General features: G+C 35.3%; 1 protein-coding gene across 4 annotated transcripts in view; it reads right to left on the bottom strand.

The window, feature by feature from the left end:
- The window catches only part of DMD (dystrophin), a 1,224,073-nt gene that overhangs the window by 293,804 nt on the left and 910,836 nt on the right, over window positions 1-19,433 (bottom strand). For all 4 annotated transcript variants that reach the window (XM_069873469.1, XM_069873460.1, XM_069873489.1 and 1 more), the window contains one exon: window positions 8,443-8,560. In XM_069873469.1, coding sequence (XP_069729570.1) covers window positions 8,443-8,560 — 118 coding nt within the window. The remainder of the gene's footprint in view (window positions 1-8,442; window positions 8,561-19,433) is intronic.

Genomic DNA, 19,433 nt, shown 5'->3' with positions numbered 1-19,433 from the left:
ATTGCTGATGGGAGCCTTCCTCTCAGTCCTCTCCAAGATGTTTCTGGTATGCAGTGCTGGAAGCACAGGCAGTGTTTCCAAGCAGAAAGATGACAGGAGGAACAGACCTGCACTGTTTATGCTGCTGCAAGCAGCTGGCGTTTATAAATTAAAGAATTCAGAGATAACTCAAATGGTACCCGAGAAGCTGATAGGATCAAATCTAACATTAGAAGCCAACATCTAAAAATAAAGGCTACAGCTTAGTTAATTTTTTTCCAGAGCTCACACATTACAACCAGGAAAGTAATGAGGCACTTTCCATACAAAGCCATGAAAACACTAAGAACACTTCTCAATAAGCAACCTGTGCAACCATCTCTAATTCCGATACAGGTTTCCTTCATTACCTATGCTACAAACAGAGCCCTGCTCTGAGCTACCACAAGAATTTTCACAAGACTAGTCCTAGAAAGAGGAGGTGAGGACGGGGGCATTGTCATGGGGCAAGACGAGTGTGAAGATATGGTTCAAACAGAAGAATAAGAGGAGCCACACAGATATGAGTTAAACTGATTACATGAAACAGTATTTTCCAAATGAGTGATAGAGAAAGGAGGAAGGGAAGTACAGGAAAATACACCTCTGGGATGTCTTGTGATCTTCAGGAAAGAGTTTATGGGCTCTGCTTGTGCCACAGGCCACCTGGCAGCCTGACAGCTCTCTGATCTCCTGCCTCTGCACAGGCAGTGCAACTCTAAGGGGTAGCGGGGCCAGCCAGGACTCACGGAGTGCCCAGGAGGAGGCCACGGCTGCTTGAGGACATGCTAGGTCTCAGACAGCGGGTGATGAGCAATCGTGTTGTTCATCACGTTTTGTATCTAAAGGATAAGCTTATCTAAAGGATAAGCTTATCTAAAGGATAAGCATGTACAGTCTTCACTCAGCCTTTCTACCCTGCTTACCTGTTAGAGTTACCTCATGGTTTTCTTGTCAGTGATCTCTGTGTCAGTTGCTAAAACATGAAGGTTCTATAACTTATTCAATAAGATGATTGGTGTTTTTAATTACAACTTTATGTTTTACCTCTCTGGTAGCAGTTTCACATGTCAGCTTGGGGATGACATTATGCACTGGGGCTTCTCCCAAGAGCCAGGGCAAGTGATATGATAAACATACCTTACAAGGTGTTCAGGAGATGGGAAGGTATATATTTTTTTATTATAACTATTAGTACTCTTCTCTCTACCTTTTGTTGTCGTATTAAACTTTCTTTATCTCAACCCACAAGTAGTAGTAGTTGTTGTTATTATCATCGTCATCATCCCCATCCCACTGTGGAGGGGGGAGGTAAGAAAGCAGCTCCATACTTTTTAGTTGCCAGCTGGGATCACACCACAACTTTGTTGTCTCTGCAATTATTAGTACTATGTTCTTGGGAAGAATATTTAAGAATTCAATAGTATGCAAGTGTGAAATAAATTGAGAGTAGTTCTCAGGATGCAAAGTCTTTCTTTTATATCTTAAACAATTAGAGAAGTGTTAACACAAGTTTTTGAGACATTTAAATGACTAAAACTGTTAAGAATTCACAGCTCTTTAGGAAAGGAAGCACGGAGTTATTTTAGTTTTCAACATATTTAACAGTACCTAATGTGAGACTTTCTATTTTCAGTGAAACAGCAAAAAAAATTGTTTAAATTACATTGGATTTCAAAATCAGATTAAATCTCATTTTACAAATGTTAATTAACATTTATACAAAATCTGAAAATAATAAATGCCGAAGTTGGACTTATATCTTGTTAGAGGTAGAACATTACATTGACTTGTGTACTGGCCAGAAAATCAGAAAGGAATTGTCTTTGAAAAGTACCAGAAAGACTCAGTCAATTTTCTCTGTTAAAAGGAGTAGTTTTAATAATTCATCATTAAAAATATTTGTACTGCTTATACCATACTTGTGGCCCAGCGTTATTGAAAGTAAATATCCAAAATTATCAACATCCAAAAGTGAAACTGGAGAAAACAACTGCCTATGATTTATAACTTTATAAGAATTTTGCACTTTATGAATTATTTCTGAAAGTTAAAGACTATTTTTACAAGTAATTTAGATTTCCTCTCTACCGATGAAATTCCATCACTGTGTTTATATAAGGTCCATTTCAGCAATCAATAACACTGCTGTCTAAACTTAAAATCTGTGAATTGCTCAAGATCATGGAAAATTAAGATCTTTTTTTTTCTTTTTTTAGATAGGATATTTCTATTTCATGCTAAATGCAAGGACTACTACATATGTTCGAAGTCTCAAAGTCTCAGAAGCCTTGCATCATATGGTTTGGATGCATTCCCTTTTATTATTTAAGGGAGTTATAAAGCTCCATTTTTAACGAAAACATCCAATTTACACTGAAAAGTCTCATTATTATCCTAGTTTTCGCTCTCTTTATATAGAGCTTGAATAATTTTTCTTAAAAATTTTAATTAACAGTTTGATTTTAGTTGAACTTTTAAATGTTGAAGTTGAGTCAGTTTACACAAGCATCAAAAAATCTGGTTGGAAACCCGTAAAGTACAGAAGTTGCCAGGAACTGTACTGTTGCACATCCACTGCCATCTGTATCAAAACCATTTGATGAATTTTTCACAGTTACATAAACTTGTTGCATTTTCACTTTTGTAATTCTGCATATTACAGATGATTTTAATAATCTATAAAAATGCTGAAAACGTAACCTTTCATATAAGTGTTTGTCTGGAACTGGCCAGCTATGTTCCACCTTAATTACCACACAAAATGAAGTTCAGTAATTATCTAACAACTCTCTTCATAGGCTTCACAAGGTAAGTGAGCCCCAAGCAAACCACTGGCCCTGGTGTCACCCAATACACTTAGCAGTTCTGGGACTATCAAAAAAGCTGTGCCACTCAAGAAAATAACCAGAAATGGAGGAAGGTCACCTTATTGTTTCTCATTCTTTTTGGGAGCACTGTAATACCTGAAGTAGACAGTTCGGATCTTGCCCTTTGTCCACTGAGCCATAAGCTTCCAGTATATATAGCCTGAGAAATTACGTATAACTGTAACTCCCCAGTCATTCAGACATTTCTGGGGCATGTTATTTCCTGTTCTTAAAGGACAACTCTCCCCAGTGTTTCAAAATAAGTTCTTAATCCATCTCAAAATGTCCCGTGACTTTCTTATAAATCCGGTAGCAGCAAATCCGTACCAAGGAACTAGTTTCAAAAGAGGCACTCTCCTCAGTAACATGCTGTCCCGGTCACAGCTATAGTTTTATCTTGTTATTGGCATTTCTTTAACAATAATAGTTTGTCCCTTCCTTGATTTCCATGACATAGAGTTCTCCTAGGAAAAACAAGGTTTCAGCTGTGAAATACATTAAGATGATTAATAAATTATGTATCTTTATCTCACAGGAAAGCTATTACTCAGGTTCTTATGAAGTTATCAAAATACATGGAATCCAGAGAACAGAATACTGGAGTTTATTCAATAATCCAGTTTGAAAATATCAACAAGATAAATGGGCAAACTGCATACAAGTACAGTTTTCTCTTACATGTTTCTTTCACAGTTTTAGTAACTAAGAGTTTACTACTGCTCCTGGGTGACAAATTCCAGATTGTATAAATTTGTTTTTTCAAGTGATAAACTCTTTATTTGTATTCAATAGCTATAAAGAAAACCACATGGATGGTAGTACAATGGAGACAGCTATTATTATTAAGATGTCGAGAACAACCGTACAGCAGTAATTCACTGTGGAGTTTCCATACATTTTGTTGTGAAAGTGATGACAAGTTGATGATTTTGCCATAAAACTGTCAAATACAGCAAGCTATTAAATAAAGGGATTTTTATGGAGTAGCACAGAGACACTCAGGCTCTTTTCAAACTAGTTCAAGCGCAGCTTTCCTAACAACCGATTATAATATACAGCTTTTTTTTTTTTTCCAGAATCACCCAAACAAATGAAAAAAAAATCACAAACCAAAATAATTCTTCTGAAGACATTCTCCATAAATTATTCATACATTTTCAGACTTGGTTTAAAAAACTGCAAAATAAAATTTCAAAAGGAATCTTTTGGTACCAATGTGTAATTCTTGATCAAAACATTCTTCACCAAAATTCTTGCATTTATTGCTATTATTTATGTATTTAATATAATGTAGCATAACTTAATTAACCTCTTGAGTGATATTTTGAGAGTTTACTACTTTTCACATAATTGCTGAAGAAAGATGCACGTTACTTTGGCAATTTATATTCTTGAATGCGAGATTCTTTGGTCAGCAAGAGGTTACTTCTTCATGGAGTTCTATAAATATTCATTTTCATACCTCCTCTCTATCACTTACACAGACAGAAACCACATTACAAAATTTGGATGTAATTACTAGCAAAGTAAAACTGCAGAAAGGTTATTCACCATTATCTTTTCCATGGGTGTAAACACAGCAGGAGGAAGGTCTGCTATTTAAAGTTTCATAAATTTTGACAATCTAACATAATATAACATAGCCTTTGTAATTACTTTAGTATTTCTGGTTCTAAGACTGTAAATCTGTTTTTATTATCTATCAGTACATATCTATGTTGACTTGTTACTGGCTTTATGTTCTCTATACATAGGGATTGACGGAAAATAAAAGGAATTTTCAAAGTTTAATTATTTTATTATAGTCAAAGTTGATTATAAACTCATTCAGTTTAAAGAAACAACATTTTCATCAGCAGTACAGTAAAGCTTTTTGGAGCTGTGATGCATTACGAAGACAAAAACATTATTGTACAGCATATGTTTCTGTTAGAGAAGAATGTTTTATAGAAGACATTAAATGAGTAGGGAGGTATCTTGCTTTTTCCCACAGGTATTCCTCAAAGACTAAATGTAATTATTATTCCTATGTATTCTTGAACACATAAATTGTAAAAATAAACGTGATTTACAAAGAATAAAAACATATTTGAATATAACTAAGTAAAAATAATACAAGCTTAACTTTTTAGAACCCAGTCCTTTTTATATGGTAGAGCTCTTGCAAATTCATATAGATTATCAAGTAAGTGTGAGGGCAAGAGGGTTCAAAGGAAATAAGTCAATTGTATGAGCTCATCTTTAATTTCTGTTTTTATTTCCTAAAGAAAGATTAAAATTATGCACTACTGCAACAATTTTGTTGAAAATAATCTCATGGTCGTTCCCTTTTTTTCAGTTCTTCATATTAATAAATGTCTTATTTTGTATGAAATGTTTAACTTGTTTGGTTTTACACTTTCAAAGGCAATAATGGTTTTTAAATATAATTCAAAGTCAGACTTCAACAAGCATTATATGCATATTTCTGCATGCTGAATGACTTAAAAGGTACCAGTGTTAGCACAGAAGCCACAACCTTTAGGGTTTTAATTCTAGTCGATGGCATGGAGACCCTATCCTATGACTAATCATGCAGCTATCTTGCATAGTAGCAACCAGTCTCATTTAGTATTTATGATATATCTGTTCAGTGATACTGGCCAGATGATTGCCTTGGTTTTTTTTTACTGGCACCTCAATAGCAAAAAGCAATGAACAACATACTCATACAAATTAGCTCATCTTCTCAGCTTTCTATTTCTCAAAGTGTGAGATCCCATGCTTCAGCCCAGGAAGAGGTAGTGCACTAGATATAGTTGAGTCTATCAGCTCCTACACGACAGACCGACACAGCCCTGCACTCCTTTTCCTTCATGATGGAATCCAAAGCACTTGGTACCCAAGAGTGTGACATTACAAAGGCTGCATGTGGGAGTGTCACACAGCTCCTGCAGAGGAGCATGGGTGGCACGGCGCTGATGGTCAGGTCATGAGCCTGGATGGATGTGAATTAGAAATAATAACTGCTAAGATATAACCATGCTAACCTACTTGTATTCATGAGGAGGGAAGCAAAACACAGGAAACGGGCAACTATCTGCAGGTGAAGTAGTTGGGGAGGACTGGCAGCAGGATTCTAGTGCAAGGTCCATGTATAATAGAGGGGACAATCTCTAGGGCTCTGAGGAATGTGCAGGTCTTAGCAACTGGAGCAGGTTCTCTGGTCCAGGGTTCAGCTCTGGCTGCAAGAAAATTTCCCTGGGAATGGACTTGCGAACAACACAGTGGGTGCAGAAGCCTGGGCTCACTCTGTGCTGGACTGGAAGGCAAAAATGCCCTGGGTGGGAGCGCTGTACAGCACAGTAGGCTTCAGAGGAGCCGTGAGAGAACAGACAGATAGAAAGCACCCCAGCTGTACTGGGGACAAGGAGAGTCTGCTTATGTTCAGGACAAAACAGCACTGTGAGGGGTGGGAGGGGTGAACTACCCCCTGCAGCAAGAACAAGTGGATCCTGTCTACAGGTATTTAGCAGGTCTAATTAAAAACAAACAGAGCAATCTCCATTTTCTTCATACAATATAGGAGGGGGGATCATATGATTAAAAATACAAAAATTACTTTTATTCTTTTAAAGAAATACTTTAAGTGACACTATGCCACATTTGGCATCTATTTGGAAACACTTTATGTGTCACATTGTAAAATGTTAGCATTTTTCCCCCTCTGCCCCCTGAGACATCATGATCTCCTTAAATTTCAAAAGTAATAAATACCTCTTGAATACTATTTAGTACTACTGACAATTACACCAATATAAAACAAGAATGAAAAACCTTTCAATAATATAGTTGGCTGCCTAAGAAGACTGGATCAACAATGGCCCAGAACATACTTTATCTCCCTCCATTGCTGAAACTCAGATCCTGTACATTTCTGACAAACATCTTGTTTACTTTAAAATTATTTCATTAACAACAACAGAACGATGTTAGAAGATGCTCCACAACAGCAAGAAATATTTGAAAGAACATAAATGACCTGTATCTACTGCACCATAAGTGGCACTTTTGCAGTCAAGCATGTTGACAGTGTCAGCACAGAAAATTAATTGCTAAATCACAGCAAAAATTAATCTTAAAATTAATCTTTTTTTTTTTGCTGTACAAGAAAGAAGCGCTTAATCTATCATGGAAGGCGAAGTACAGTTTTTCTACAGAAGAAAGTTTGGTCATGCATACAATACGCATGAGGGCATATAGGAATTACGCTTGCATTTCATATAAAGTCTACAATTCTTATCTTTGGAAGACTTGTCTCAGAATTAAAAATTAAAACATGGGAGTGGTACATATGTTGACTTTGAATAAGAGCTGTAAAGTTAAGGCATATGTACACACTTCATCTGAATTCAACTGAGTACATGATTCTAAAATTAATTTGCATATTAAACAGGAACAGGTTCTTATGCAATATGTAAGCACTATCTATGTCTTCTTAAACTTCAAATGAAACAAATACAGCCTCTCCCTCCATAATATGCTTCAAGGCCAGGAAGGGAATTGCATTTAAGTAATGTTATGTCACATAGGATAGACTCTGAGTAGTATCTCTGTGCTACTAAAAACAATGTAGTACAAACATGCAATATTATTTTAATATATCATGGAATGTATTTATCTGATAGAATAAAATGAAAGAGGTAATAGAGGGGGGAGGGTTGAAAGGGTTGGGTTCTTTGGGATGAAGAGGTTTAGTCTGTGCAGACACCTTTACAGTCCTCAGTTTCAAGGAACAATCCCTGATCTCCAGGTAAAGATGTCCAGAACAGTTTGTATCCACCTGAAGTGAATTGACTGTGTCCACATGCAAAGCATTTGGCCTAAATTTTCTCTAAACTATGAGAAATATATTCTTTGTACTTTTTAGACCTGAGTACTCAAAATAATAAATGAAGATATGTAACAGTCCACCACAGAGGACTGCTTCTTTAGCTCGACCTTGAAAGTGTGTTTCATCCTATAGTGAAGGGCATAAACACATGCAAAGATCAAAGGGTGACAAGACCATGTCTTCTATAAGCTTCTTCAAAAACTTAATATACTAATTTTTCCACCTTAGACACAGATAGTTGGGTAATTCTGGAAAGGAAAACCAGAACTGAAGAACTAGTACAGTGAGAGGCGATGAAATAAGAAACTGCGGCTCTACTATGGGGGATGGAGTTGAAAGCTTCTTACTAGCCTGCAGCTATACTCTGTGAATTCTTTCGTTTTCCTCCTTGTTCAAGAATAAATGTATATTATTATCTATAGTGATCACATTCTATATTTTCTACAATGTGCTTCCACTATGAAGACACGCAATATGAAATCAACATGAAAAATCTGAAATATATGATCACTGACTTTCACTTGCGTTCCTTTTGTATGTAATTTTGAAAATCTATGCTAGAATTGTCACCTGGTGGAACTCTCTTTCTCATGGCAATCACATAAAGTGTCTGAATAATGCTCAAGTATCACATTTTCCATATTTCCTGAAACATTATATGATAGCAGAATCACCACTTACTGCGGTCAGTAATTATTGTTCTGGCCTCTTGATTGCTTGTCTTGTTTTTTAGGTTTTGTGCTGCAGTAATTAGTTCATCCAGCTGGGGACGTCTTTGCTCCAGATCCTGTAGTATTGCCTAGTTACACACAAATATAAAAATAAAACAAAGAATAAAGTATGTACAACTGTTGAGAAGACCACATATAGGGGCACTTTTTTTGTGTCAGCTAGATTTAAAGCAGAAAGTTTGTTTGCTTTTTCAAATAGTATGAAAAGTTTGGTCTAGGCTTTCTAAATACTGTTATTCTTAACATAAAAATACCAAGTATAACTTTATGGAGTTTTAAAAGAACCAGTAAACTAAATATAAAATAACAATAATTCTTCAATTTTAACCTACCAAATTAGGTAAAGGTCAGCTGTTTTCCTCTATAAAACTACGGAGGGATACTATTTTTCTATACTGTCTTATATTTTACAGTGTGTTTTTAAATAGACATAGGGGCTTACATTCTTACTAGATTAGGCAGAAGTTTCCTAGTAACTCATGAAATCTAATTAATAATGTTTGTTTCTTAACATTTTAAGACTGTTTAGTGACAACCTATTGGTTTAAATCCAGTGTAAGACTGCTAATGTTGCTTTTTCTATCCTGACACCTTACCTAGCAGAAAAATAATTACCAGTCACAATAATTTATATGTTAGTGTAAAGCCCAGGTGACCTGACTACAAAGTAAGAAGTAGGTCTGTAGTTGTATACAGGGAAAAAAGATGGGTTTCAGAATAATGAATCATGGTCTTTAGGAGGTAATAAAAACTAAAATATAATAGCTTTTAATATAATGAAAATGAGAACTCAAGGAAAGTAAGTCACAAAGATTTATGTGTATATAGTTTAACTTATTTTGGAGGCCTAGGGAAGAGTAAACAAGGAATCAGTTCAATGGTTTTCCAGATTAAAATCATCCAAGCATATACTCAAAGGATATTGACCAATTTGAGCAACTTCAAGTCCCTCTTGTGTATCTTCTAGAAGATATACACTAGATTTCCCAGTCTTAGTTGCAAGTAGCAGTATTAATTACCAAATTATGAAAAAATGACTTTTTTCTGCCCATAATATTGAGTCACCATAACAGAAGAGTACAATGTCAGATAGCCAGTTATCATTATTCATGCTTTTTTTTGGTGGGCAGAGATTATATACTCTGTTAGCATGCTCATCTGGCTTCTGCCTATGTCTTGAGTATTTTATTGTCTTAAAAGCATCTCTTTCCCCTACCACCAAATACTTCTATTCTAAGTAATAATACTTTATTTTAATGAGTTGTTATTCACTGACTGCATTAGGTGAAAAAGACCTGCAGTCTGATCTTAAATTTGGCCCTCCAGCCTGAGAATACAGTTACATAATTTCACCAAGTTGAAGGTGAAGACCTAATATAATTTTCTCTTCAATTAGATTAAGAAAAGTGCACAAGAATACAAATTCCAGTAACTACAGCATGTATCATGACAAGCAAGTCAAAAGCTCCACAGTTTCACTTTTGACCAGTTACAAACTCTACAAAAAACCCCATAGTTTTTAATCTAGCTACCCCCTGAGAAATTCTTGCCTTTAACTTCTATAGCAGTTCCTTGAAAATCTATTGTAACTTGCTTTCTAAACTCATACCTAAAAGTTTGGATGGCATTTTTCACTTGCATACTGATTGGATTGCACACAGAGATGCGTAGTTAAAGCAGCAGCTTGCATAATTAAGCGAAGAACAAATTTCTCATTAGAAGTCTCTCCTTAGTGAAAGCACTCAAGAAAAAGAAATAAAACCTACTGATGCAGTTACTACCTCTAGATATCTATGTGCCTTCAAAATTCCATTTTCTAGGAAGACAAGTTAATGAGTGACATGAATTTTGCAGTACAAAAAGCAGTCCCATTGCAGCCTAACAACATCTGCATTTTGCATATTGCCAAAATGGACTGTGCAGAAGGAACATTAAAACACATACAACATGCTCAGATAATTGCGTGGCCTCCGAAGTAATATTTCCTTTTCTTTCTCTTTCCACTAGCTAGAAACTGTTTAGAAGAGGAAAAGCACATTAAGTGATTCTAAGGTCTTACACCAACCGTGATTCTAAACTGTTCCTTAAAGTCTCCTACATATAATTTTTATATTTGATATACTGAATAGAATTATTTATCTGATCCAGACTGAGTGTCCAATCAGACATTAAATTATGTGTTTGCAATTTAGAAGAAAGCTTCAGACATATGAAATCCAGTGAGAAACAAAGCAATAGGTAAGGACTGCTCAGTAAGGATTTGCTCTGTACCAAAACAGGGGAATGAAAATTAAATATGCCTAAGTACTGTACAGAATGATTTACCCACAAGACTCATCTGCAGTTCCTGACCTAGACACTTGGGAAAACTAGCAATGTCTCTTTAAAGTGTGCCTTGCTAGCTCTGCTGTTTCCTTGGGGACATAACAGTCTCATCCCTATGTGCAATGTGAGGACATACGTTCCTCTGCCATTTCATGTGAATAAAATTACTTTCTGCTGGATGTACTAACATGCATTTTTGAAAGGTCAGGAAGGACAACTGGAAACCCTTCTACTGTGAATAGATCCAAATATTGGACCTGTTAGGAGAAAATAGTGTATAATTCTAGAACAGATGTTTTTATCTTATTCTTAACAAGATAACCACTCAGAATAAAAAAACAATGTTCCTCAAATTAATGTATTATTTATTTGATTTAATACAAAATGTCTGAGAATTCTACACAAAAAAAAGATCTATTTTATTTGCTAAAATTGCATAAATGAAAACTGTTGAGAAATTGTTACAATGTTTATTGGTACAATTTTACCAATTGCTACAATGTTAAAGACTTAGCAAATATATGTTCCATATGGATTACATTGCATGTATGGATACAAACCCTGATGGAAACTTGGATAAAAATAGCTACTAAGATACATCATTCCTGAGCCTTCCTGTGATTCTGTAGCCTGAAAGTAAACAACAAAGCTTGAGCTCCACTTATAAGTATTATGAAATTCAGAAAAATATTCTGTGACTGGATAGATTAATCATACAAATTGATTTTGTAGGTAACAAAAATACAAATAATTATGCTAGGAAGAGAACTGCTTTGATGACTACAAATTAAAAGACCTCTATATACAATTTTTGGAAAAATAGTGACTAGCTTTAAAGTATTGGCTGAACAAACAAATAAAAAACCCAAACCCCAAACCAAAATCAGAATCAGTTCATATATCAAGATATTTTTAAAAACTTTTACAAATTCAGCCAAATATTTAATATTGTAAAATGGTATCCTCCACAGAAAACTAAGCGGAAACTATTAGAGATTGTTACAACAGACATGGGAAGAAAAACTCATTACTAGTGGCACCCTGGTGGAGGCACAACAGATGCAACAGACCAGATGCCTCTGAATCAGAATGTTGACACACTGAAAGAAGTATGTTAAATAAAAATGTGTAATACAAAAATAAAAGTTATTATGAAAGGATTTTCAGAAGAAATTAAACAGAAATCTATCTAGTCCCTATCAGGTCACCAAAAGCACACAGGTACAGGATCTTGGGAATTCAGGAAGTCAGCTACACTAAAATTATTTGGGTTTTTTTAAATAAACATCTGTGTTCTTACATGTATAATTTCCCTTTGTTCTCATTTACCTGGTGCTCTGTGATGCTTTGCAAAGGTATAATAATTTATTCTGCAAAGCATTATAGATCACATTTTAATCAAGAAATTTCTGTTTAATAATAAATGTAATTCAGTGTTAGTAGGTCAACAATGAAGAAGGGCCACTGATATCCATGTTTGTACAAATATATCTTTGAACCCCAAAAGAGGTTACCTTTTTCTTCCATATATCTATAAGAAACAACGTAATAATGTTTAGTGACAGCACAGTAATGAAAGATGAGATTCAGTCATCAAACCTGCCTGCAGTTTGTTAGAAAGCGATGCTATTCACATTTAACAATCTTTCCACATTTGTGGACAGCAGCTGCTCAAAAGAAAAATCCAATTTTCAGGTTCCTAACTTTTATGATTTCTTTACACAAAATGGGGACTGAGATACGGAACAAATTGTTCAAGTCAGCAACTGAAATAACTTGTATAAAAATTGCTAAAAAAATAAACTGAAAAACTGAGGCAGGTGAAGTGTGACAAATTCTTGGTAGGACTGCAAGGTCTGAGCCTGAGAATTAAAATATTCTCTAGGTTTATAATGTATAGCATGCTACAACGTGCATACTTGTCACTCTAGCCATGTGTGTACTAGTTTATAGGTAATATAAGATCTATCCAATTTTATTTTCCTTTTTTCCTGACTTTATGACAAACATCAAACTGGAATATCTGAATTCCAGGATGGTACCAAGTCTTAAACACTCATCTAATCATTTACTAGTGCTGATTATGAGTGTTTGCTCTTTAATATCACAGGTAAATTTTCTCACATCAAAGTCAGGACTTCAAATCTCCCATTGCTGAACTTCAAACATAAACGAGAGTAAAGGTTGCTGTTCCAAAACATTATATATGACTGTGCCTTAGTCTGTATGCTTCTTTAAAAAGGCTCTGGGTCTACTTTGTAATGGCCTTATATTCTTAAGTTGAAAAACACCTCTGAAAACAAAGGTCAAACGCCATAAAAAATATGAAAGTTTATTGCCAAAAGTAGGTTCCACAATTCCATTCTAATGTTTAACTGAGGAATTCTGTGTAGTAGCAATGGATACCATGTCTTCACCATTTCTCTGTATATTTACATACTACCAGTCAAATACAGTTTGCTACGTATTTCATACTTTTTGTTTACTAGATTATAGCACTAACAGTGAGTAATCAAAAAAATCACGTTTGGTCAAAAAGGAGAATAAGAGAAAAAGAGCAAATTCAAAGCATCATTTTGTCACAAACAACCCAAGGCTGAAGAATATAACTTTCCAACTATTTAGGATGGTTTGTTATGTCCCACCTCCAGCCTGTTTAATGAAATGAACCAGTGGACCACAAGAACATAACTGAATGATTAATATGGGAATATAAGAGAGAAGGAAGATATGGGTTTTTTTTGTATGAAGCTATCAACTCCTCCAAACACAACACAATATTCTTAGGGGAAAAAAATCCATAATCCCATCAGAGTTGTTGAGGAAATGATTTGTTTATCTTTTGAAAAACTTTAGACTCTAAACCTTAAGATTAAACAAAAAAAGAAGCAATTGCTTCCTGAGCTAAGTATATAGCCATAACAACTTTTACTTAAAACAACTGAGTTTCTTAAGACTTGTAGGTTCTCTAAATATAATGTGCTATATACACACCTAGAAAGAGAGAAAACTTTGGAAAAAAGCTTGCTAACAATTTCAGAAAATACAGATATACAACACCTACAATTCATCTGCATAGTAAAATTGGCTTTGTTAAGTTATTCCTCCCAAGCACAATATGAATTTGTTTTCTTGTCACTAAGCAGGAAAGGAATATGAGAGAAAATGAACATTTACATACTCTACATTTAAACATAAAAATATGAAATAATTAAAGTAATATAATGTGACAGAGTTTTCTTTTTAATTCAGCTTTTGTTTTGGCTGTTAGCTGTTTCTTTTTTTCCCTCCAAAGCACATATAATTCTAGGAAAATAAGAAGATCTGGAGTTACTATTTAGCAGTGTTGCTAGCTGACTGGTATCTGTCAGTGAAATCATGACATTAACAGACTGGACACTGATTTGATTTTGCCTTAGTGATTTATGCAGCTTAAATTTCCATAAGTATGTATTTTTATGCCCACTTAATGCCCACTCAAGAACTAAGTAGCACTCACCACTGTTTTAGTGAATATATCAACTCCATTAGTGAAGCTATGGGAAAGCTACCAGTGACAGCTTATGCAGTGTCTCACTAAATGGATGCAAAAGCATCGTAGAACTTTTTGTATGCTTTTTGTGAGTCACTCAACTAATTTTGTCAGTGGCATTGTAAATATCTGATGACTGCTCCTTTACAACTTATGAATTCCGGTTCATACTAGGAAGTTATGACTGACAAGTGCAACATGCTGTTGATGTACACAAAGGTGACTGAACTTTAGAAAAGATGATTAAAAATTGGAGTTCACAACGCAATCAAGCATACTGTTCCAGAGCTGCAGGAGGAAAATACCCATGCTCATCCATTAATGGTGTAGTCAGCAAGGAAATGTGAATGTGGCATGGATCAGAGTCACAAGTGAAGTACAAGGATGGACTTCCCAAGAGGCTAAAAGTCAACCCACACCCACTGATATGATTTTTACTATACCTATAGACCACTGAATTGGGTACCAACACCATGAAAAAGGTAGCATACACATAAGTTGCAAGATAAAGGTAATATGATTTGAAGCATATCCAGCAAGGCCTTAGAAAATAAAGTAGAAGCAAACAAAAGTTCGGCCTGCATCTGAAAAGATTTTCAGACTATGAAAATAGGCTAGAGGGACATAAGGATGATCTCTTGTGGAGGAAGCTACCCAGATGTGAAGTTAAATAAGACTAAATTTGGATATGTGATATGAACTAATAATGTTGTAGACATTCCACACTCATTCAAGATTCATACCATCCATTACTTGTTGTCAACGATAAGAAAGAAAGAGAAAAATTCTGTCAGAAGAACTCAAGTGACCAAAGATCAATGAGACAAAAGAAGTCCTACCTCGCTAAACTCTGACTTTCTAAACCAACTCCTTTTCAGGAGAAAAATAAAATTCAGAAAGACAAAGATTTTCAAATTCTTATCAATGTTTGGCTGTGTGTTTAGTGGAATTTACAATGGCATGTTTTTTCTATGCTAACCTATAACTCAGTACCTCCCTTTCATGCTGGCGTCTTAGGAGAGATGTGTTTAAGATACAGAAAGGATGCAAGTTGTCCACACGGTCCAAGGAACCTGCAATACCACAACAAATTGCAAGAATGCTATACTAAAAATAACTATCTAAAAATGCATTTAACTTAATAGCTGCTATGGCATCTTACACTACAACACATGAAGCAGGACCATAACGGTTGAATTAGGAATGCTAATTAGTTTGGGATGCTAGCTACTATGTGCTAAATAAAATCCCCAGAGAAGATATATTTTTAATAGGCAGTCATTTTTTACAATAATGCATGTTCTAAATTGATGATCTCTGACAAGTATCTCAGCCACTATCTATGGGAAAACAAGCACTGAACAGAGGACTACTACACAGGAAGCACACTGTCCATGCTATTTTGCACATACAGTGTATATCCGGGAAGAGGATTGAACAACCATCTCTTAAACTACAAGAAAACAGTGATAAATCATGTGTAAAAGCTCAAGACTTAAACAGGAATACAGCTCTAGAAGTAAATCCAAGTACACGTGGACTGTGTATGAAATTATAGCCTTTTGCCCTCCCGCAATGTGGCTGTTCAATACCACTTTTGTTTGCTATAAAGTATGAGCTTCTAAACAATCAGGAAAAAAATATTCCATGCTAACATGTCTTTTCAGACAATCACACTAAGTAATTTAATGGATGGGAACCAGTGTTAGGAGCTACAGAGCTTCCGCAGTTTCTACATTAGTCAGCAGAACCAACATCTATTGGCACATAGCTATAGAATGTGCATTTGCAAAATTTACTATTTTATTTCTCCTATATAATTAATGGCTTTCAGATTACGAATTTTTCCTCTGCACTTTTAAAGCACGTTAACAAATAAACTGAGGACAAGGACAGCTGTTCTGTTTCTCAAAGCTGCTGCTTTAGTTTTCTTTTTCTTTACAGTTTTTTTCAGATGACTGAGGTAGTTAACTCATTTTATCTGGGACTGATTCAGTGAAAAACTTACTTGTTGAAATGCACTCCAAAAGCCAAGTTATAGGTTCTTTGCCCTGCCACAGTCTTAAACAGAAGACATTTATCTTCCACAGAACAGTACTGAGTAGATATTATATTATTAATATAAGCAAAATAAGAAGGTATTTTTAACTCTTCTTTTAAATTCAAGAAAATATCTAACTTTTTTGTGGAGAAGGAAGCTTAACAGGCTTGAGTAAAGATGCTCTGATTAAAGATTATCTGATTTTATGGGGAAAAGATTAGTCTGAATCCATATGCATTTTATGCACTGAAAACAACTTCCCCAGTTTCTGCTAGAGCTTCTGGAGTATTTTATTAATTATAATGGAAGTTTTCTGGAGTAATAGCAAATGCATAACAATTAAGAAGGACAGAATGTATTGGTACAGCATAATTGGCCAGATAAGTTTTCTTTTAGCACCTTAGGACACTAGGTATTTTTGTTAAGAATAAAATAAAATGAAGAAAGAGCATGTCATCCTGTGCCTTTGGGTTTGCTTCTGAAAAAGAAAACACAAGCTGTTATATCAACAGTTTCTTACAGTGAACTTAATATTATTTAGATCAGAGGGTGAGCATTCAACGAGGAGGCACAGACTAACAGCAACCAGAAGAGCCTGGTGTAAGGGGCATTTCAGAAAAATGGCAAGTGTTTCTTTTTTACCACGTATGACAAGAAATGTTGGAGTAACTCTGGAATAACTTCAGCCCAAATCTAGTAACTTGGATCTTTATCTTTATTCATACCTCACTGTCACTCTGAAAGATGAAAACCGTGCAAAGTAACCAGCCCAGTTTTGGTACAGAATCCTTTCTGGCATATTCAGAAATATTTTACTCCTAGAGCTCTACTTCTGCCTTTCATTTTTGTTTCCATTTTTGTTGTGTTTGTTTGGCAGGGGAGCGGGGTGTGTGTGTGTGTTTAACTTCTAAGTTTTATTCCTCCATATTTCAGTATCTATGTACTTAATTAAGACCAACAATAACACAGAAGACAAAAGCAGAAACTTGAAAAAATCTGATGCTGTTCATGTTTCATTAACAGTGAAGGAAGGAAATGCATACAACGTGGATATAGCACAGTCCTTTCATTTAAAAAACTGCAGAGATCATGCACACAAAACAGTGGTGTACTTTAAAAGTGGATTATTAAAAGTTTGGACAGGGCAAGATTTACTTTTACAACTAATTTCAAAGAGGAAATCTCAAGTTTTCAATTGCCAGCGTGAGTTAGTAAATTGTTAATATCATCTTGCCTGGGTAGTGTCACAGAGACATCAGTCTTTTGAAAATACCATATTTAACACTCAAAAACTATAATTTGCCCTTCAAGATGTAGGAAGCTAGAGGGTAGGCTGAGAAACAGATGTAAGTGCTGTGCACTTGAGTATCACTACATGTATCTAAAGTAGGAGCTGTGGCTGAGTTAGGTCCCCCAGTTATTTTGTACTGTGAAAAGCTACTGGAGAATAAAGACCTCAGAAGGGAATTCAGCCCCTCAGAGGCTGTGTGGAAAAATGCCTAGCCACTGTGTGACTAGAAAAAATATTAATACACAAGCGCTCCTTGTCTGGTCACAGTTGATGAGTGTCCTGCTGCCATGGGCTAGGTCATCACTTCCTCTTTCTCTTCCTGGGACTTCTCAGCTCTTTTCTGAGCAACGGTGAGCATTCAACGAGGAGGCACAGACTAACAGCAACCAGAAGAGCCTGGTGTAAGGGGCATTTCAGAAAAATGGGAAATTAGACAGACACTGAAAATAGGTGATGCTGCCTGAATGGATGCCTTACTCACCAGAAAACTCATGTGAGGCAGGTGAAGGAGGGTCTACTCTGAGGATGGGTAGCAGATTTTAAATTTCTACAGAGCAGGTTGGAAGAGCATCTATTCACATGCAAAAGCAAAACTGAAGGAGTACAAATATACAAGATGGTTGTAGAGCTAAAGACCAGCAGAGCTGGACAAGCAAGTCAAGGTAGGAGACAGATGCCTACATTACGTAATTATGCTTCAATTTGGACTTTTCTGTCATTTTATGGTGCCACCCCTAGGTCAACATAGCTTGGTGCAGAGGGTAAATCTGCTTATGCTGAGGGCTACCGAACCTAATTTCTGATAATACAGTAGTTACTTATTTACAGAAACAATAGTTTTAAAAAGATGCATTGGCTGGAAATTGAAGACAGCAATGTTCAAACAGAAAAGATGTAAATTCTTAGTAGTAACTCTACTTAAAAATCAGAGCAGATGATTAAAAAATGTAAGAGATCCTTAACAGAATTGTGTAAATCAAGATCACAGGATTTATTGTTTTTAATAGGCAGCCAGACAAAATTTTGAAGAGCAGAAAGAGGAATCTCTATGCAATCCCACGGAATAAAGTTTCATAAATAGTATATGATGATACTAGTCCTTTCTGAACCTGAAATCTATGACTCTATGAGAAATTTTAAAAAAATACTAATTTAATTGGAATTCAAATTCATCTATGAAGCCAACTTATCTGAGATGAATTTTCAACACTTGTTTTCTCAAATCAGTATCAGTCCTACTTGCTCCCTTTTCTCTCACACAGATATAATATAATTTCTGACTGAGAACAGTGTTTAAGCATTAAGTTAAGCATAAAACTGAAGCTATTTCTTGTTCAGACAAGGGGAAATCTTACTATGACCATTTAATTTACTTCATCTGTAACCATTGCTTGGGACAGAAGGTGCAGACATTGATTAGTAGCTTGCAGAAGAGCCATACAATTCTACTAATTCATTTTTATGTGTATTTAAATATACAGACAAAGAGCTATAAATAAGTATATAGAGACACAGATACTGATTTTGCAGTAACAAAGACAGAAACCAAAGAAAACAAATTTCAAAATTAATGGCCTTCCTCTCATTTGTATTCTGTAACTGAAAAGTAACTAAGGCCTAAGGGGCAACGAGCTTGAGCATCGCAGTCTGGTTGAAACAGAGGAGGAGGATTTATTGGAATACTATTACAACCCACTTATCAATATAATAAATGCTCCTCGCAAAATGAAATTAATCTTAGACTAAACTTCA

The sequence above is a fragment of the Phaenicophaeus curvirostris genome, chromosome 1 (genome assembly GCF_032191515.1).
Source record: "Phaenicophaeus curvirostris isolate KB17595 chromosome 1, BPBGC_Pcur_1.0, whole genome shotgun sequence".
Lineage (NCBI taxonomy): Eukaryota > Metazoa > Chordata > Aves > Cuculiformes > Cuculidae > Phaenicophaeus > Phaenicophaeus curvirostris.
Note: the sequence above shows the minus strand (reverse complement) of the source record. Positions and strands in the feature narration are given on the sequence as shown.